Raw genomic sequence first — 21,806 nt, forward strand, 5'->3', positions numbered from 1 at the left:
AATGAAATGGGTCATAAATGAAGTTACGTTTGGACCTAGCACTGATTTAGCTAGAGGACTGGACAGTTGTGAATTTTCTGTTTCCATTTATCAAGATCAAGATGGTTAATAGGCCTAAAGACTAAATAACAGGAATTCATTCATTATTAGTTTTTTTTTTTCAATTGCTAAAATACAATTTCTGAAACTTTGCTCTATTTTTTTAAAACGGTAAACACAAAACCTCATCTTCAAGCACGATTTACAAAACCTCTAAATCAAAATCTAACTTTCGTTTAAAAACAGTTTTATCTGTGCTCAAAATCCAACTTTAGCCTCAAAACAGATTTACCACTTTCGTTTAAAAACAGTTTTATCTGTGCTCAAAATCCAACTTTAGCCTCAAAACAGATTTACCTTTGCATGAGTGCATATCATTTTGATCGCAATCAGTAAACAATACACCAAAAAATAGAAAACACATTGTTCAAACCATATAGTTCTCAGGGAGAAGTACATTTTTAATCTCAAAACAAATTTCATATTTTTCCGTCATTGTGTTTTGATTATAGGTTTTGATGAACAAAAACTATATAGTATCTTCTAGTTCCATCATAGTAGCTCAAAATTTATCAGAAATTATAACTTTGCTTTGCACTTTAAATGTTTTTTTTGTTCTTCTTCCTCCTCGTACCCCACCGCTCGATGGTGTTTTATGCCTCCAACGTTGTCTTCCAGGCAGTGCTGGCTCCGTCGACTTAAAGGCACCTTATCCTAAACCTAACCCTAACCTTAACCCATGCCTAACCATAGCGCCTTCCAGGCAGCGCTGCCTTGAAGACAACGTTGGGGGCATAGAACACCAAGAAACTCCCCCGACCTTGCATACGCACTCGTCCTTACATAGTTTCTTCTATCCTTTCTCAGACCTTCTCATTTCCACTTTCAATAACCTGTTGTCACATCATTTGAAACAAAATCAATTTTGAGTGGTTGTGTTTAATTAATGACATGTCTACTCTATTTGTATTTAATTGTTGCTGCTTGTTTTTACCAGTATGGATGACCTGTGCATTAGAGTGCAGAATGTGTTTTGAGAATGAGAATGTGTTTCGAGTTTTGCTGAAAGATGTGAGATCTGCAAATTGTGTTGTACCATATAAAATGGTTTAAGGTATTGACAACAGATTGAACAGTTAGCTAAATTAGTTCAGGCAAATGAGAACTTTGTTCAGCCAATGGGTTTTAGTGATTTAGCAAATGAAAAAAATGGACATGGGAAAGACTATCTTTTAGTCACCACAGAAGTGCCATATACAAAGATAACTGTAGGGGGCAGTAGAAACCACACATTGCATAATGTCTATCGCTGTATGTTTAATGTAGTTTATGGGTTCATCCAAACACAGGCCTCAAAAGGCATGCATTTTTCAGCAATATTTGGACTTAGTTCATGAGATCATAAGTATTATCGTCATTTTACACCGCTACAGTGAAGCCAGTAGTTAAGTTATCTGGATGACTTTACATGTCTTGCTGAAGGTGCCCCTTCAAATAAGGGAGGGAAAAAATGAAACGCTGTGACAGATGGACAAACTGTAGTTCACATGTAATTTGTGTGAGAAGCTTTTAGCCCTGTGTGTAATCCTTACCCATTTAGTCAGGTGTCCTTGACAGATATTTTTCCCAAGCAAAGATCTGTGGAGGAGGGAAAAACGTGTGCGTATTTGTATTCTTACAACACTTTTTTTTTGGCTAATTGCCTATGGAGTGTGTGGAAAGTGTCTTGAGAGTTGTAGGCTAAAATACATCAGCGTAGTCTTCAGGGAGTGAATGTGCAATATTGTAAACACCAAACCAATTAAGACATTCTTTTAGAACAACCCATGAACACCCCCCCAGGAAATTAAAGAAGACATTTTCAGAATTATGGATGGAGAAACCGTAAGCACAAATAAAGACCACCAGATACAAGTTCAATTTCATTTTTATTTTCAGAGATAATGGTTTTCATTGTCTTCAAATGTGAAACTTTCAGGTAGTATGAGCCATATCGACAGATTGGTAAAAAATAGTTCCACTCCAATGTCAGATAAACTACTCTAGTCTGCTGCTGCCTGTCTAGATCAGATGTGTAATTGCTGGGATTAGTCTGGAAATACTTAAGAGAAGAGGCTTTAGAACAGTTCTGGACAGCTAATTTCTGAGCTGAGGAGAGAAGTTTAAATAATCACAAAGGAACCTCTTTTATAGGAACTCCAGAGGCAACGTGGATGCCATTGAGGAGGTTGCAGAAGAGCAGAGATAAAGGGTCAGCCTGCAAGCCCAGCTGGTCATCTTTGGTAGAATTTGGATTAATACTCGTGTATTGATCAATAAATTGTAATACTTCTGATACTTCAAAGAAAGTAGTAGATGTAGACTGGCAGAACCAGGCCAACGCACATTGATTGACACTCTCCCAAGATCATGTCAAAGTTTGACATTTTAAATACAATTTAATATTTGATCCAAAAATATCCAAAGTCCAAACAGTTATGTCACCTTAAACCTTTACAACAATGTAAAACCCAAGAGGGCAGCCGCAGTGATTTCCTGTTTTCTGAGTATGGGAGCATTTGGAACCCACTCATCCTAAAAGATGAATATTTCAGTGACACAAGCGTCACCTAACTAGCCAAGACTATTCAAATATTACGATTGAACTATCTTCTCGCTGTTTAAGCTGCACTAAGTAACTACAGTTATAGGCCTACACTGAGATATTTAAATGTCCAATGTCAAAGGCATTAAGACCGCAGGAGTTTTGAAGGTGAAAAGGTGGAATATTTGGCAAATGATAAACATACTGACATTACAAATGAATTAAAATATTGGACTTGTGCCCAAAGCAGAGAGCCAGGACACATGGAAGACTTGCTCTAGCTCGCAATACCCTGTATTCTACATCAAAGACTGTGATTATTGTAACCCTGTACGAACGTCCTTCAGAAGGTTGCTCAATCATGAACAGTATTTGAACCCATAAGGTTTGACATATCTCTTGCATCACAGTGTGATTCTGTCTGCCATAGTTTGGCAACTATGATTGCTTTGTATTCCCTGGTCAAGGCAAGTTATTTGGGCAGGAATGTTGCCTTTAAGTTCCTGTTTTGTCACGAAGATGTCGTGACTCCTCCGAGCCTGCAGCACATCCTTCCTCACTGCAAACGACCTTAAGGGGCATTCACGTACAATACGACAACAGCACTGCTGCGCTCCACTGTTCAAGAAGCCAGCACACTGCGACATGACACAGCCTGCTTTCAAGGAGCTATGTGTAGAATTCGGAAGGATTCGAGTTATCTTGAACATACCATTATGTTCACGACGGCACTATTCCATTAACTTGCACAGAATCTGATAGAACAGTTCCAGGGGTACAGTCTGAAGTTAGCCGGTAACATTTCATGTCAGTGTACTGGGTCAATACAGAGCATAGGTGTTTTTGGATATTTTCTCAAAAAATAGTGACTGTTTAAGTAATGTTTTAAACTTAACCTTTAATGGTCCCCCAGACAGTGTTATCTATTTCATACAATCTATGGTTGTTATGCAGGGACCTGGTAGTATCCAGTGTTCTATTTCATTTCATTTCAGTGTGCTTTCCTGTTACAAGTGGCAGAAATCACTCGAAATCACTAGTCAAGGACAAAATGGATAAAGGCTAACCGGCTAGACATTCCTATGTATGGAAGTACTTCACCGGAAATGTGTCACCATTGTGGCAATGGGCATGTAATTACGCATATTCGGCCATTTGAGTGGCCTCTCCCTGCCATCCTCCTACACTGCAAACGATAAACTATAATAATAACCCCAGCCAACAAACACCAAATGCTAACTGTCGGTACACACCGACCCAAATGTTGGTGTTTGTTGGGGCAGAGTGCAAGCACCTTTAAGAGAAGAGTAATGTTGTGAAGGGCCACCACCTTACACATTACGTGACGTGAATGAAGCAGAATGATGATGTATTCACTGGGAAAAAGGGTTTTCCGAAGCCCATGAACGCTAGGTGTGTGTGTTGGAGACTAGGATACTAAGTGCACTGAGGGTGTTCTAGGAGCTAGCTGCTGGAATATGTTATCGAAATACTCTGTTTCTAATAAAGGATTTACTACCACCCCAATAACACTTTTGTCAAACATACAGGTTAATGTTGCCTATGAGAGAAGCATTGATTGAAACTAGTCATGTAAGGATGAGGGTGTGTGTGTGTGTGTGTGTGTGTGTGTGTGTGTGGTGTTCTGTTCATGGGCCGGGTGCAGGGCAGCAAGAGTGCAGTATTGCTTAGAGAAACCAGTGTATGACTGTGGCGGCTGAGGAGCCGGTGGACGGACGGACGGACGGACAGGGCAAAGGGCTCCCTCCATCTTCAGGCTGTCCGCTCTGTCTAAGTGGGTACCAGTGTCCCCTTCCTGTGGCTGTGAGGGCATCAACACCCGCTGTAGTGGGCATCATCAGTACCGGCTCTGGATCTGAGGGGGCATCATCAGTGCCTGCTCTAGTAGGCATCAGACCCCAGTGCCAGCGGCAGGCCAGTGCAGTGCCAGAACAGGGCAGGGCATCTCTCGTGAACGAACAAACAAACGCTCGGTAGGGACGGGGTCCTGTGAACGAACGCTGATGCGTCTAGCAAATCGTCTCGGTAGAGACGGGGTCCTGTGAACGAATGCTGTCATGTTTGCAGTGACGAGTAACTTCTCATAACAGTCACAAAAAAAATAGAACACATAGCATCCCTTCAGCGTGAAAGTGAAAGTCCTTAAAGGTTTCCCCTTAAAAAAAATTTTTTTTTTAAAGTTGAAAATGAGATCAAAGGTCTCGTGTGATACTCCAGTCTTAACATTAACACTGAGTTAGTCCCGATACAATACCTCATTAAGATGGGACCATTACAACACTGAGTTAGTCCCCATACATTACCTCATTAAGATGGAACCATTAGATTTAGTAGCAGGCCACCTGGCGGGAGCCATCTTAGGGAGTCTATTTGGGTTTACTTGACCCTCCAAGGAGCATGTCTGATTTCCCATCAGCACTATGGGCTGACCAAGAGCTTCCAGTGTTTGAGGGAGCAGTGTGACTGAGGAGCGCAGGAAGAGAAGTCTTCAGATGTCGTAGTGATCATCAAAGATGTTCCAAAAAAGTCTAGTGAAAATCCCAAGAAAACCCACACAATTATGTAAACTGTTGAGGGATCCTGACGTAATTGAATTAAACTTTAAGCTATCCCGTATGCTGGGAGAGCAGAGCTTGTGTGGGCACAGTCTAAGAGTTACTACACCCTCCCCAACACTGAGAATGCAGGGGGTCCAGGTGTTCATACATGGAGTCTGTGACAGAGACTGTGATGCTTGCTTGGTGACTGACATACTCTTGGTGACTGACACACTCTGGGGTGTGTGGAGTCATCGGTGTGGAGGCACTTCTCTGGGGGCGAGTGAAGCTGTTGCCATGTGAGGTCGTCGACATGGAGATACCTCTGTGTTGTGTGGTTGCCATGGCAAGACTCCAGCAGGGTGTGTGTGTGTGTGTGTGTGTCGGTAGCGGTGGGCCTTCTCACAGTGTCTGCACCACCACGGGGAAGAGCAGGGAGAGGTGTTCAGCCCCACGGATGGGCAGCTTGTGGGTGGTGTAGAAGTAGATGACCTCGGGGATGGTGTCGAACAGGGGGCTGTTCTCCCCCAGGACGTACTTGCCTTCCCTGGACAGAGAGAACTTCATATGCATGAAGCCATGGCAGCTCCTGCAGAGACACAAGACACGGGATAAAATATCACACGTCACCAGCTCTTCTTTTCTGTTTGTCTTCACTGCTAATCTGTGTCGTTGTATGTGTTGTTGTGTTCTTGCTGCTGTACTGCTTTCTGAGGGGAATGTGGGGGCTTGGGGGGCTGCTGTGTTATGCTTTGTGTACCATGTTGTTCGTAGCACGCACGCACGCACGCACGCATGCACGCACACAACAAAGATCTCAGGAGTGAGATTTAGTAGAGTAGTAGAGTGGAAGGCAGAGTTAAGTTTGGAAAAAAGCGTTTTAGAGCACACTATGGACTTCATGCACTCTGAGGTGTCTGTTCCTGGGGTAACACTGCTGACGTCATGGCAACATCAGATACAACCTTACTAAGCAAAGTCAAGATCTTCTGAGGCACCTAGCACTCACAGCCACTTTATAAGGGAGGAGTCAAATCTCAAATAGACATGAACAGGGATTTTTATGAAAGGAATCAGTAAAAGCCATGCTGCTTCTTTTTTTTTGCCCTATTTGAGCAATTTTGGAAAAGATGTAAAATGTAAAAGTGGATTTATGAAGTACTTTAAATATTAGTTTGACCATCCTACATGGAGTTACGGATTACAGAGAGAGAAACTATCCCTACTGAAACAGAGCCTGAACATCACAGAGTGACAGAGAGAGAAACTATCCCTACGGAAAAAGAGCCTGAACATCACAAAGCAGCATAAACCAGTAACCAGAACCAGAACCACTAGCCCTGCAGTAACAGTCCCATAAACACCGGCTGTCAGCTCACACAAAGACTGAGATGCTGCGCCAGAGCGCCAGAGCTGTGTGTGTGATTGTGTATGGGAGTGGGAGACCATTCAGAAAACACAAAAGACAGACAGAGAGAGAGACAAACAACAGGGCGAGGAGAAGAAAGAATGTTCTGGAAAAGCCCCTCTCTGGGATGAGCCCTGTGTATGTGTGTGTGTGTTGTACTGTGTGTGTGTGTGTGGGTGTGTGATTATGCAGGGGGAGCAGTGAGCCGGAAGAACCATCTGAGCGAGGATAGGGGGGAGGAGGGGGAGAAACAGAAGGTGAAGGAGAAGAGGGGGAGGAGGAAGAGAGGGATGAAGGAGATGAAGAGAAAGACACAGAGGGAGTGAAAGAGAGAAAGAAGATGAAAGGATAGAGGGAGAAGGAGGGAAAGAGAGGGATGATGGGGAGAGAAAGAGAAAAGAGGATGCAGTAGAATACAAAGTGATCTAAATAAGTTCACACTTTTTGTCTTTTCTTTTACAATAAATCTATTTGAGAAATATCTGTTTAGTTAGAAGATCCAGATGGCAACTTTCATTTATTGATGATCACAGCAGACTTTGTGTTATGTTCTTTGCCATCGTGTTAGCATGTCAGACTTTGTGTTGTGTTGTTTGCCATTATGTTAGCATGTCAGACTGTGCTGTGCTACTGCTCATGTGTGTTTGTCGTGAGAGAGACTGAGGCACACAGATGTAGGAGCGGAATGTGCGTGGGAGAGAATGGGGCCGTCTGCCCTGGTTTGCACAACACATGGAGGGCCCAAGGGCGCATGACCATTCAGACAGAGAGGATTGAGAGCACTGGGGGTGTGTGTGTGTGTGTGTGTGTGTGTGTGTGTGTGTGCTGTTTGTGTTAGTCTGACCATACAGGCGGTAAGGAAAGAAAACATTGTGAATGTGCGTGTGTGTGTGTGTGTGTGTTAGTCTGAATGAGTATGTTTGGTGTGTGTGCTGGCACTCATGTCTGAGAGTGCGTGAGAGTCTTGAGCAAGAGTGTGTGTGCGTGCGTGCGTTTCGTGATGTGTGATGATCTACAGATGCTGTGTGGATGTAGGGAAAACTGAAATGAGAGAGAGAGAGAGAAAGAAAGAAAGAAAGAAAGAGAAAAAGACAGAGGTGTACCTGATGGAGTGAGTAGTCTGTTTAAGGAGAGAGAGAGAGAGAGAGAGAGAGAGAGAGAGAGGTGTACCTGATGGAGTGAGTAGTCTGTTTAAGGAGAGAGAGAGAGAGAGAGAGAGAGAGAGAGAGAGAGAGGTGTACCTGATGGAGTGAGTAGTCTGTTTAAGGAGAGAGAGAGAGAGAGAGAGAGAGAGAGAGAGAGAGAGGTGTACCTGATGGAGTGAGTAGTCTGTTTAAGGAGAGAGAGAGAGAGAGAGAGAGAGAGAGAGAGAGAGGTGTACCTGATGGAGTGAGTAGTCTGTTTAAGGAGAGAGAGAGAGAGAGAGAGAGAGAGAGGTGTACCTGATGGAGTGAGTAGTCTGTTTAAGGAGAGAGAGAGAGAGAGAGAGAGAGAGAGAGAGAGAGAGAGAGAGAGAGAGGTGTACCTGATGGAGTGAGTAGTCTGTTTAAGGAGAGAGAGAGAGAGAGAGAGAGAGGGGGAGAGAGAGAGAGAGGTGTACCTGATGGAGTGAGTAGTCTGTTTAAGGAGGGAGAGAGAGAGAGAGAGAGAGAGAGAGAGAGAGAGAGAGAGAGAGAGAGAGAGAGAGAGAGAGGTGTACCTGATGGAGAGTGAGTAGTCTGTCCGACTGGTCTGGCTGTTCCTCACCAGGTAACTGCACTCCTTACACAGCGTCAGCAGGGACTCTGCCTCGGAGCGAGTCAAAGCTCCATGGTACCAGCTAACACACACACGCACACACACATTAATGTGGACTGCATCACACAAATAATAAATTAACATGAACCTTTCTCTCACTCAGACGCACGCACGCACGCACACTCTCTGAGGCTTACACTTGCTTCTCCAGAGACAGATGGGGGTCGACCCTCTCCCCCAGCATGTTGTGCGGGTCGGACGGGTGGCGCAGGCTGCCACTGCCACTGGTGGTGGGGCTGCAGCGCTGGGCACGTCCCTGGTCCTCCCACTCACTGCCCTCAAACTGCACCGCTGCACACAGGGAGAGAGAAAGACACGTCACACACTCACACACACAGACACGTCACACACTCACACACACAGACACACACCTGCCAGAGCTTTTGAGATGTTGTCCTTCTTCCACTCCCAGGGCTGGTCGTACTCCTCAGCGGGCCGCTCGTCATCCTGTGGGAGGCGGCTCTCACGCTCCTCCTCTTCAGACTCCGCCCCAAACCGACGGCCACTTCGCTCTTCATACGGGCTGTCATAGAGCAGCTGACCCTGCTGCAGCTCTGCACACACACACACACACACACACACACACACACACACGTTAACATATAAACATAAATAACCCCACATTACTAAGCACACACTCTTAACAATTTTAGGGCTCTACAGTGCGCCCATTTCACTCGCACATGCGAGTAAAAATGATGCCGTGCGAGTGCAAAAAAATATTTAGGCGCACTGGTGCGAATGACTTCCATGTCAATGTTTGTCTACAAAATACACCGCAACATCGAGAAACATTACTGGGGCAAACCATAGAATCATGTCGCGAATGCAGCATAAAAACTACACCTCCCATCAACGTTAGCAGTTTCGCGTTGTGACTCGCTAGTAGTCGCTTCTATCAAATCCAAGAGCGTGCAGAAAAAGCGGAAAGTTAGACTAGCCAGCCAAGATGCAAAGATTGAAGAAATTAGTTCTTCTATCCACCGAATTCATTGGATATAGGAGGAACAGGATGAGATTCTGAGAATGCAGTGAGAGATGGAAAGGTAACCTAACATGCCTTTTAGCCCAGTTGACGTATTGGCTGCAATATGCAAAATATAGCTGTAGCGAACCGGCACAAAAGTAGCCTCCCGTAATACTCCCATTTTATTCAAAGTTAGAACGCTACTGACAACTCCAGGCTTCCACGCATGCTTGTTTGTTTACACCGAATACAAGCTGAAGTGCAAAACGAAAGTAGGCCTAACGTTTGCCTACTGCCCCTATCAATGCAGATATTTTAAATAAAAACCTATTTGATAGGTCACCATGGGCATATTTGGTTTAGCTATAGATGGATTCACAAATAAATAAATTAGCCTACATTTGGTAGGATACTTGATATACAGGCTAAATGCAAATATGGCAATGTATTATATTATTTTACATTAACAAAATGTAGGAAAATAGAACAGACTGAAAATAAATTAGGCACTGATCTTTAAAATCCTGTTTCCTGTAGCCTAAATGTTGTCAGTTATTCTTAATATTCGCAATTGGTGCACTGGCATGTTTAACTGTTAGCTGCAGTATAATGTTAGATTATGTGTAAGTTAAGTACATAACTGACTGTGCGCCCAAATTTTTGTCTGTGCTCCTAAATTTTTTAACTTGGGCGCACAAGTGCTCCTGAAAAAAAATTTTAGTGTAGAGCCCTGACTATGACACACACACACACACACACACACACACAATGCTATCAGCGCATCCATGTGCAGCAAAAAAACAAACACACACAACCACACATGCATGCAACCAAACAAATACACACAATTTGTGTGGTTGTGTGGATCCACACAAATACACAACTGTTTCCTTGTGTGCTCCTGGCACTATGCTTCACTGGACAGGGTCCAGCATGTGTTATGCACCCACAGTGTTATGCGTCCACAGGGACCGTGCGTTATCCGAGGAGACAGCCTGGTCAATAACAAAGCCCAGTGCGGACAGTCTGTGATGTCAAACTGATACAAATCAATACCGTGCCATTTTAAAGTAGAGAGCATAGCACACAAGCACAACCAAGCACACAGGCACACACATACCACACACACACACACACACACACACACAGAGACATAAAGAGAGAGAGGAGGCATGAAAAGGAGAGCGATAGAGACCTGTCAGAGTAGGTATGATAACAGATACGAGATTAAAAAGGTGGATGAGGAACCCTGAGGGAGCATGCCACAGGCCCACTGGCAGTAGCAGAACCCTGAGGGAGCGGAACCCTGAGGGAGCATGCCACAGACCCACTGGCAGTAGCGGAACCCTGAGGGAGCGGAACCCTGAGGGAGCATGCCACAGACCCACTGGCAGTAGCAGAACCCTGAGGGAGCATGCCACAGACCCACTGGCAGTAGCGGAACCCTGAGCTCCTGTGGATGCCATTTGGCAAATTGCGTTAAGGAGATAGAGAGCGTAATCTCCTTAGAAGACGGACTCTCCTCACAGAGCCCCAGTAATCCCCCTTAATCCCGCACCCAGCCACAGCCTTCACTCCAGCGCTGTCAAATCTCACTGTGTTTGTGTGTGTGTGTGTGTGTGTGTGTGTGTGTGTGTGTGTGTGTGTGTGTGAAAGTGTATAGTTGAGGGACTGTGAGTGAGTGTGAATGTGTGTGCGCGCGCAGGTGTGTGTGTGTAAGTATGCTTTGCATTAGTGTGAGTGTGTGAGTGATTACATGCGAGGGTATGCACTACCTATATTCTAGGCCACAAGCTGTAGTTAAAATTCATTACGTCTTTAATCAGATTACACACAGATAGAGGTGGCTGTCTTGCATAAAACCCACACTAACCTCAAGGGCATCAACAGTAAATGCAAAACATTTATCCTTCAACAGATTACAACACCCACATTCCAGCCGTGCTAGTTTAAGACATGTTGGTGACATGCATGCATTTATCACATGCATTTATTGAGTTTTCTTGTGAGCAGAGCAGAATAGAGCAGAGCTGGATATGCATGTTGTTCTTTTTGTGACGTAACGTAACGAGAGCTGGGGGGTATTCCAAGTACGTGGTTTAGTGACAAACCTGGGTAAGTTAACACAGAGTAAGTGGTAAACCTCCTACAACAAGAGCCCTATGCCATTGTTTTGTTTGGAGAATGAAGCCATACAGCTCTTCTATTAGGAGGTTTACTCCTAATTTAGGTTTACTATTTAGGAGTTAATTTACCCAGGTTTGTCACTAAACCATGTACTTGAAATACCCCCAGGTGGAGTGTGTTTTACAGAATATGCAAACACCAAGAGAGATTAGAACACTGACCTGTGATAACCCTCTGGGCCTCAAAGGGTTCCATGTAGCTGCCACACTCAACTGGCGGAAGCTCCTGGACAGGTCGGGCCCGGGGGTCTGGTCTGGCGTCAAACGGGTCTGAGTAATCTGTGTCCCCCACCGCAGGAGCTGATGGGACCACCTGAGGTGTGTGTGTGTGTGTGTGTGTGTGTGTGTGTGTGTGTGTGTGTGTGTGTGTGTTTGGGGGGGGGGGGGGGGGGTGCAGATACGAAGACAAATGATCAATTAGTCGACGAACCTCATTTGTTTTACACAGAATTAATGTCACAGTTGAGACATGGAACTACTCAACACTGGCAAAACTCAGCCTCTCTACTCTCCCTTACAGTACAACTTTCATCATGTCACATTAATAATCACGTTTCACATGAGCATTTGCAAATGCTGCCATTCAACCAACATGACAAAAATATGGCATCCAATATGATAATAAGCATTTTTAAACATTAACTTTGCTAGTGAACTGAAGTCATTCAGAACTCCAAAATAGTTGAAATTGTTTGTGTTCATTTGTGTAGTCAAAATTGGCGTTTGGGCAAGTTGTTTAATGTTATTTGCCTCAGCATCCCATTAACACCTAAAATAACACAAAAATTGTTGGAATCATTTGTGCATGTTTGTGCAGTCAAAACAAACATTTGTGTATCGTTGTTGTGTCAATGTATTTCATGAGTTTCCACTGAAAGAAATTGTAGCCGATAGCAAACTCAGAGCTGGTTTTTGCACGCACGCACACACACACGCACGTGTAAGACAGGAGGTTCTGCGGATGTTAAACGGTTGGGACGTATATCTGAACAACATAAACGATCATTTGGAAGTCCGAACTTAGCCAGCTGTTCTACTGCTCCCCTCCTAGTATTTCCGACTGACATTATGTAAATGAGCTTGTGTCTGAACGAAGCGAAGAACATGCGGAGATTCTGTTTATGTGTGTGTTCAATCACGTTCAACCGGTTCAACCTCACAGAGTTTCTATGTGCGTCGGTGTCGTTCACACATATGACCTTATAATGTCAGCATGTTAGCATCATATCTGAATCACCCGAAGGGTCGGACCTTGGTTTGACAAAGCTCGGCATATACTCCGGAGATTATATCTGAAGGCAGCTACAGAGACAGAGACAGAGCAGGGGAGATCCCCTGATCAGATGTGCACGCGGCAGAGAGTGCAGCTTCAGCGGAGTCCTAATAACAGTCCCTCATGAGAGTCATGAGCCTCTGCTGCTTGTGGAGAGAGAATGTGTGTGTGTGTGTGTGTATGTGTGTGTGTATGTGTGTGTGTGGATGTTTATCCAGAGAGTAAAGAGCTCTAATCACCTCTGAACCAGTGGCTCGGGTAAACATGATGTGATGTGTTAATGCAAAGTTAAAAATACAATGCCTAATGTTCCACAGCCTTTTAAACTTTTGCATAATAAAATAATTTGATGAGGGAGAAATTATTATTGCAGTTGCAAGGTATAAACAGTTTTGTGTGTGTATGTGTGTGTGTGTGTACGCACATGCTCACATCTGTCTGCCTGCGAGTCTCTCCTGTGGATTATGCATTCTAATTTGGCGTAACGAGTCAGAGCACAGTCTATCTCCCTAACTGAATATTTCATCATCCCTGACAGGGTGATTACTTAGTGATGCACCGTGCCTGCCCTGCACAATGCGACTGGACTACAAACCAGCACCACAGCTGGGTAATCACCCAAACCTTTTCACCACAGATGTTGTAGAGAGTAACTACAGCAGAGCTAAATTAAATGCACTCATCCATCCAAAACACACAACCTGAGCATAGAAAGAGACCCTAAAAATAAACACACCCTTACAGCTATCAAAACAATATGCTGCTGTACTCTAAAGGGTACTTAGGGTGACTTAAGGGAAGCGAGGTCCTCCTCAGAAGTAACACAGCCACAATGGGCAATGCTTTCCACAGGAAATGACTGCCGTGCAAAGCACGCATGGCATCAAGGATGTTTCTGGGTGACTACTTCTTAACAATCTCTTCAAACGAACTGAAATATCTCACACGCTTCATGTTTTCCGCGTGACAAACTCATACCTCACTGGCCGCACAGCTCATACCGAGCGTAAACGAAAACTGATATGTGTGTATTTCTCATTGTTTGTAAGTTAGGACTCCTACAAATTAAGAGTGGTGTGTGTCTCTGTGTCTGTGTCTGGCTGCTTACACGACAAGATGGGGGTTCCTATAGAGAAGTCAGTAAAGTCTGAAGTCAGTGTGTGTGTGTGTGTGTGTGTGTGTGTGTGTGTGTGTGTGTGTGTGTTTACCGGAGGAGATGGGGGTTCCTGAAAGGCAAGTGTGCTGCTGAAGTTGGATGTGAGGATAGGGGCGCAGCGTCCGAACTCCTGCGAATCCACCTTGATGAGGCGGTGTTTGGGCGACACCACCTTCACCTGAAGCCCGTTGGGCAGCACCGCGCCGAACGCCTCGAAGCCTTCACTGTCGTCACTACCGCTGCCGGGGGAGTCCCGCTGCCGCTCAGTGCACTCGTACGGGTCCTCAAAGTCCAGCGCTTTCTGCGCGCGGTACGCCCGCAGGATCTCACTCTCTGTGTAGTCTGGCGTTGGGGGCTGGGGGGGTCCGCGCCGACTGCCAAAATTCAGGTAGTCCCTCAGCCACTTTGCCATGGGTCTGACAGAGAGAACGGGGGTGGGGGGTGTTACTATGTCTCCCAAAATGTATCTGTTCTATTAATCATCCAACTTACAGCAAAAGTGATGAGACAGACTACATACACACAAGTCATGCATATAGTGTCTTCAATGTCGATATAACAGACCACTATTCAAGATCACCAAGATAGGGTTATTGTTATTGAAAGGCAGGCCAAATCACAATAATTACAGTCCAACGCGCTGCCATTTGTTTCAGATCATTCATTGTTTCAGTCAATTTAGAACTTACAATTTGTCATCATCAGTAAGTCACCAAGTAAGTGACAACTAAACGAGGCCCATAATGGTTAAAGGCAAAGGGATTTTGAACACGCGCGCGCGCGCGCACACACACACACACACACACACACACACACAGCATTTAACTTTTGCACTTTCTCTTGGACTTTTCAATATACCACTAAGAATTGTCTAAAAGCATAAATAAGAAGAAGAACGTACCTCTCTCTCTCAGAAGGACTCACGCATGGACGCCTCGACAGAACAATAGCGGGTAACTCATAGGGGAACCTAGAGAGAACAATAAACTTTCACTTACTTCCAGAAACAGGCGACGCCTCCCAAACACACGCCCCTATAAAAAAAAAAGCTAAAAACTACACAACCAAACAAGTTGCACTAAAGTGAGTTCATCAGTTATATCTAGTGTAAAGATTTTGTAAGTTCAACAGTGTGAAAGATTCCATATTTTGGGCACGTGGGAATGTGATTTCACAATCGATTTCTAGACATTAGTCGATAAAGCTCATAGCTGGTCGTTCTGCTAACTTATAACGTTATAGCTAGCTACTTGGTAGTGACTAAATTAGTAGCAGCTAGCTTTTAACGTTTCTGGTAGGACCCAAGCAGCGTATCGGAGCAAACAAGTTGAGTATTAGCAGTTATTTACTATCAATAGTAATCGATTATGAAAAGCTGCCCAACTAACGTTTCAGTGCTAGCTAGGAGTAACGTTAATGGTTGCTCACCAGGGCTAGCTAGCATTAACGTTTACCTCATCTTTCCAGGGAAAGTTAGGTGTTCAATATTACATGCCAATCCGAACGCAAGTCATGTTCATGATATACTGTTAATATACGATTATGTGATGAACAAACCATAGCTCCCTGACGAAAGTATAACTGTTTTCTTGTATGCAAATCTGCCCAGCTAGCCATAGGACTAACGTTATAGCATTAGATTGCTAATAACGATGAGCTAGCTGACATTCCGTTTAGTTAGATTCTATCCTTTTTAAATCACAGCAGCGGCGACCGATTAAAGCGATCTACCTCCTACCTGATCAATTAAGGCATGCGTTTACGTTACTGCAATGCACCACAAAACTCACGGCTTGTTGTCAGTCAACTTCTTTCGATAGTAAACTCCAGTGTGTGCACTACGACACCCCGGCGCGCTTCTGTGAGAATACCGACTAGCGGCTGACTGACTGCAATCCCACACACTGACGTTAAACCGAGCCGGCAGAGAGCGGGTTAAAACGTCGCATATGAGCTGATCTCAACCAAGCTCATGTACAGTTCAGATAAATATTTAGTATAAAAGCATAAAACCCCCGTGGCACATTCAAATTGGTTTCATACCATGCGCGCGAGGCGATACACCACGACGATCCGGTGTATGCATGGTTGTTGTTAGTGACAATCGCTGTCACGCTGAATAACAAGCTTGACAGTGTGACCCATTTACTATCAAATAAACGACTCTTCAGAGTCCGGTGGGGATGGGTAACAAGATATTAATGTAATTAAATTTAGTTTATAAGTGAAAGTTTTAAATTAAATAGGTCCCCAACACCAATATCGGCCTGCTTGCATTATATCAGAAGACATTGTTCTAGTTCTTGGTTGGTTCCGCTGGCAAGCGATTGACTTAGAAATGTTACATCATGGAACCTGGCCATGCTTCGCTTTAAACATGGTGCACCTTTCAGGGTATTCATCCTCCAGACTTCGGAGGCCCAAAAAGTTTTAGTTTTGTTCCGTTGCTCCATAGAATTAACTGCCAAACCTATTGCCACTCATAATATGGTTTTGGTTCAGTATTCGTTTTTGTTCATGCTTATAGAACAGTAGTAGGCTATGTTTGGATGAGGAACAATGAAGAATACCCTGAAAGGTGCAAATAACCCGTTATAGTTACCAAATTGATAGCGAAGGAGCCAGAAGTGAACACACATGGATAGCTATAAAAACTGTGCTTTCATTATACAACTAAATACGACAAAATACTTTTATAACCCTTGAGCCAGCTCTTTACTATGTGATCTCAATGGCGATGCAGCATTTGTTTGCACCTCCAACAGCATGGCTTACCAGGTTACCTCCATAAAACACCCTCAAACGGGCACAAATACCCGTATGTTTGGATGAGGAAGAACGAAGAATACCCTGAAAGGTGCACCACGTTTAAAGTAAAGCATAGTCATGGCCATGGCCAGGTGATGCTCTAGGCCTAGTTTGCTTCCTCTGGCATATACTGTATGTATGGCATATATATATTTCTCGTTTTGGACAAAGGCGTCTGCCAAATCCCATAACCATAACCATATACATACATTTAAAAAAGAAACATAATCATCTGTTTTTTTCATCAGGGAGAAATTGACTGAGCATCAAGCTCTACAGTACAAAACATACAACAGTAATTAAAATAACAAAACAAGAACAATAAAAAGATACAATAGCCAGAATAAAAAAATATATATAAATATAGTAAGAAAAGATACATATATATTGGGACATTCTATAATTCGGGATACGTTTCCCGTCTCCACGATAAAGATTTAGTTATTATCAAAAAAATGAATCTTTATGCAGTCAATTTTGAACAATTATGCTAATAAAACACACTTTCACCAATAACAATGCTTTATATTTATTTTAGACCCAATTTACCCACAAAATATTAACTAAATTACTTCAACATCCCATATTATTGATTGTCTCCAACTACAGATTCATGCATTCAACTTGACTAAACATGATGTTATCAAGTCTAACAATCTATTTTTTGGAAATTAATTTACTGTTATAACATCAGTTATATACAATGTCTATTTTCTGTATAATGCAAGATTTAAGTGAAAAAAATATATAATTTTGGTCCGTCTCAAAGTTCTTGTCAACTCTGTTAACTCTGTTATAAAACCGCTTAAAATCCACACAGACTTTGAATAAGAAGCATGACGCTACACAGAGAGATGTCAATTCCTCTGACGGGAAGCTTTGGAAAGGCAGTGAGATATGTTAAGCTTCTTCTCTCATTATTTTTTACAAAATGTTGAGGATACACCAACAGTAGATTTTTTTTAAAACAATATTATTAAAAGCCATGAAATTCTGGTTTTATACATATAGTAACTAGTTTGAGGTTAGGATGTGGAGCTAGCTACATTTGCTGCCGCTAGGGTGCGTCTAGATTTCTAGGCTAGAGCTAAAATAGCCTAGAAATCTAGACGCGCCCCTAGCAGCAGATAGTCTAGCAACTCTCCGTTAGCTTGTGAGCTCCAGAAATCGAAACTTAATCAGGCCAATGAAATTGTGTATAGAGTCGTTAGGTGGGCTTAACATAATGATTGATGGCAGAGTTGCAACGGTTTGGCTTGAATTCCCTGCTACTTGAAAACAAATAAGATGGATGTTGCTGCTGGCGAACAGTGTGACACGAGTTAAGCTTTTATTAAGTTGGCAAACGTTTGAACTAGCCAACTAGCTCTGCTGGTTGGAAACGCATGGGACTCATAGCGCTGCCGCTGTCCTATTGCGTGCAGAGGGAATTTGAAAGACAACTGATTATCCCGCCCCTCGGACTGAGCACTGCGAACGGTGAGTGCCCAGACCCTACATTTTAATGTGGGTCTGGCTCCTCAGGCTACACTCTCAAGCCAGGGGTGTCAAACATACGGCCCGCGGGCCGGATGCGGCCCGCTAGATGGTTTAATCCGGCCCAGACTTGTAGAGAATAAATTTCTGACGATGTCAAAAAAAAAAAAAAATCTCTAGCCCATTCCTGTGAGGAGTTATGAATTTTCAAAGAAATAACCGAAATGCTCAATTCAGCCGCTAGGCGCAGCCAAAAAACAAAAAAAAAAGTTCGGAGTTGACTGGTCCTGTGCTGTCAGTTTGGCTACATTGTCGGGAGAAAAGCAGGCGTTGCGACAAAATTCAGAGACAAAGTGCAGCCTGCAAACGGAGGACAAGATGTTTGGGCATTTTATTGTATTTTGCACCAGGAAGTGTTGTGTTGTAAAACACTAAACTTGGATCATGTTAAAGTGTGGTTGTGCAAACTAAATTTAATCAGGTCGCGAGGTTTTGAGTCAGTTTGAGTGTTTTCTTAGCTGTAGTACGGTGGTTAAGCCGAGGTGCCGTACTCAAGCGTTTCTTTGAACTACGAGAGGAAATTGGACAGTTCTTGGAGAAAAAAGGCAGACCAGTAGCAATTTAAATGCCCGGAATGGGTGCAGGATCTGGCCTTTATGGTGGATAGCCTATTACACAGCACCGCCACCTAGCCTACAAAATTATTTGATCTGATGTAACCTAATTGTATCAGTTGATCGTATTGCTCATGCACTGCTAACTTATGTTTGTTAAATTCATTTTATTTTTCATACATTTGCACATTTACATTTTTAAGGCAGGATGTTAACTTTCTTCATAGCTCCCACTTGAGTTTAGTGTGGTGAGTTGGTTCAGGTGGTCAGATGTAAAAATGTAGGCCTATCCACTCAACTATAAAAATAAACCAGTTGTTTATGAGAGTGAAATGCGTTTTATTTCAATTTCATTGGCCTCTCTGAATAAATGTGTAATAATCTAATATATCCCTTGTCATTATGTAGGCTACAAATGTAGGCTGAAGGCTAAAGCATAGCCTACTGAAAAAAACTAAGCTGGAGATTTGGAGTTGTCAAAGGATGTTTTGCAATTATTTCACTGGTCCGGCCCACTTGAGATCAGATGGGCTGTATGTGGCCCCTGAACCAAAATGAGTTTGACACCCCTGAACTAAGCTGTCTTGACACGAGCGCTTCCCTGTAAATAACACAGTGCGTCCATTGCGCATCGGGTGCTACCTGGGCCCAGGCTACAGATAAAAAATATATAAATAAACTCCTGTTTTTCACGTCAGTTTGCGCCCCACCTGGCATGTTTCCGCGACCCAGTAGTGGGTCGCAACCCACAGTTTGAGAAATGCTGCCGTACACCAACAAGGATTCCCGGGACACTGAAAGACAGGGGTACACGAAACTTGGTGGGCATGTAACCCCACATGGATAGCATGGAACCATCATTTTTTGATCTGTTGCCCCCCCCGCTGGACTGGACCCCCCGAAAGGAGGGTAGGGCAGACACAGTTTTCTGTGAATATCTTGAGAACCGTAGGGCCTAGGATGACCAATTTTTTCCGTATGTTTGCCTCCAGGGGTCATCTTAACCCATTCCATGTGCACACATGTGCATAAACAGATACACACGCACACACATACATTCACAGTAATCATACGTATGACACATACTCACACAGTAGACATATGTACGCAATACGCATGCATGCACATGCACAAACACAGGCACACACACACGCACGCGCACTGCCATACCTGTCAACATTTAGCTTTCCAGAAACGGGAGATTCGGGGGCGGGGATGTTTGCATATTTAATACGTTCATACACGTGTTTCAACACTGCATTTCGGTCGTTGCTTTTACCTTACCATTACCTTACGCATGCCAGTTATGTATCCACCAGCTGCCTGCCTGCAGCCTACTTCCAAAACTCCAAAGCTGCTTGCTGTCAGATGGTTCCGAGGGCACTTCCGAGGAAGTTCATCAACAACACTCAATAACAGTTTATGTGATGTGTTAATGAATTAAATTCCCAACAATTTCACAACAGCTACTTCTGGAGTAGGCCATTCAACTAGCCCGCTTGCTTACGACGAGACTCAGGCTGCGCAGTCGGCACCGGCTTCCTTATTTGGGTTTTGGGTTGCCAGGTTTAGCCTATGACAAAACGGTTGAAATTGAAACTAAGTGATCGTGTATGTGTAGGGTGTATTTCATACACAATCTGGCAACCTGAATGGATCAATGATTTTAAAATGAAGTTTGATGGCCATGCAAATTACGGGAGTTTTCCGGGAGAAATAACAAAACGGGAGGGTGCTGGGAGATGACCTTAAAATACGGGAGAAACCTGGGAAAAATGGGAGTGTTGACAGGTATGACGCGCACACACACACATAAACATAAACATGTAAGCGCACACATGCACACACGAATTTCTCAGAATTATGAACAGGCAAGATGGGGGTGGGGTTGTATAAAATTAATTTTACATGTGAAATCTATGAACTAATCATGTTTTGGTACTTGTTGTCTAGCAGATACCAGTGAGAATTGAGTGTGGATAATGCAATTTAGTGAGACAGTTAGAATCATATAGGCCTTTCAGCGGGATTTATTTTTGTGGAAAAAATGTGCTGGACTGGGCGGCGGTCATATTTCGTACCGCTCTGCGGTACATCTAGTTATTATTTTCTTCTCTATGTATTGTGTTAAATGCTCCAAATGTAAAGCACTTTGAGCTGCAGTCTGTGTATGAAAGGGGCTATACAAATAAAGCTTATTATTATTATTATGCCATGTGTTGCCCATGTTAAACTGTGAGCATTTTATAGGGGAGGTCATGGGTAAAAGGTGCCTGGGGGAATAAATGTTATGGTACACAGACTATGCACATATGGTAGGTTTGTGCAGTAAAGAAACCTAAGTTCGTTGTGTCCGTGACTTTAAACAGTGTATGTGCTTTAACTTCAGTAAAGCTTTGTGCTTCATTCAACATAATAACACAGTTCTTATGCTATTGTTTTGACCAGCAATTTCTCTCTCTTGGCTACCTTGGTTCTTTCATCATTTCTGTTTTCGAAAGAAAATGTATGTTCATGGCCTTGAACTTTTGCCTAAGCCAACAACTTTTGCGTGCATGCACTCTCATTCCCTCTCCTGTGCAAACATGATCTCCTGCATAGCAAGCTGTGTTATTTCTACTGCATAAAGTTTCGCAAATAAATGTGTTTGTTTTACAGAAATGGCCTACTGTCATGCAGTTCATATAGGCTACAGTGTAGGGAAGATTCTGGAAATTATGATATTCCAACTTGGAGTGACACACACAGGGGAATTCTTTCGCTCCTCGTAGGCGACAGGGCGTACATCTGTACACCGGAAGAAACCGCAGACGTGATTGGGCTTTCTGTTCCTGTTTTACATAGCACAATAAGGATACCTTGCACGGTAGGCTATAACCAATATTTTTTTATTGATTGCTGTATATGAGGGCGTTAAGTTTGATGTAATGATGTTTGTTA

General features: G+C 43.5%; 1 protein-coding gene across 3 annotated transcripts; it reads right to left on the reverse strand.

The window, feature by feature from the left end:
* Positions 1–1,950: 1,950 nt before the first annotated feature.
* Positions 1,951–15,835, reverse strand: LOC143134573 (SH2 domain-containing adapter protein D-like). 3 transcript variants are annotated; one of them, XR_012988686.1, is made up of 9 exons: positions 15,759–15,835; positions 14,870–14,938; positions 14,021–14,384; positions 11,702–11,852; positions 8,758–8,940; positions 8,524–8,677; positions 8,289–8,408; positions 3,954–5,770; positions 1,951–3,917 (listed from the first exon to the last, which is right to left on the reverse strand). XR_012988686.1 is itself a non-coding variant. In XM_076295056.1 (8 exons), exons 3-8 carry the CDS (start codon positions 14,378–14,380, stop codon positions 5,584–5,586), a joined length of 1,155 nt encoding a protein of 384 aa, XP_076151171.1. In that variant the 5' UTR covers positions 14,381–14,384; positions 14,870–14,938; positions 15,759–15,835; the 3' UTR covers positions 1,951–5,583. The 3 variants fall into 3 exon arrangements, 2 of the variants coding, with proteins under 2 accessions (XP_076151171.1, XP_076151172.1); XM_076295056.1 differs by having other exon boundaries at positions 1,951–5,770; XM_076295057.1 differs by having other exon boundaries at positions 1,951–5,770; positions 15,707–15,776.
* Between the last annotated feature and the right edge of the window lie 5,971 nt (positions 15,836–21,806).

Source organism: Alosa pseudoharengus, unplaced genomic scaffold (assembly GCF_046254945.1).
Source record: "Alosa pseudoharengus isolate Yale_2024_CS ecotype anadromous, Long Island Sound unplaced genomic scaffold, YU_APseudo_1.1 YU_APseudo_1.1_scf_2, whole genome shotgun sequence".
Lineage (NCBI taxonomy): Eukaryota > Metazoa > Chordata > Actinopteri > Clupeiformes > Clupeidae > Alosa > Alosa pseudoharengus.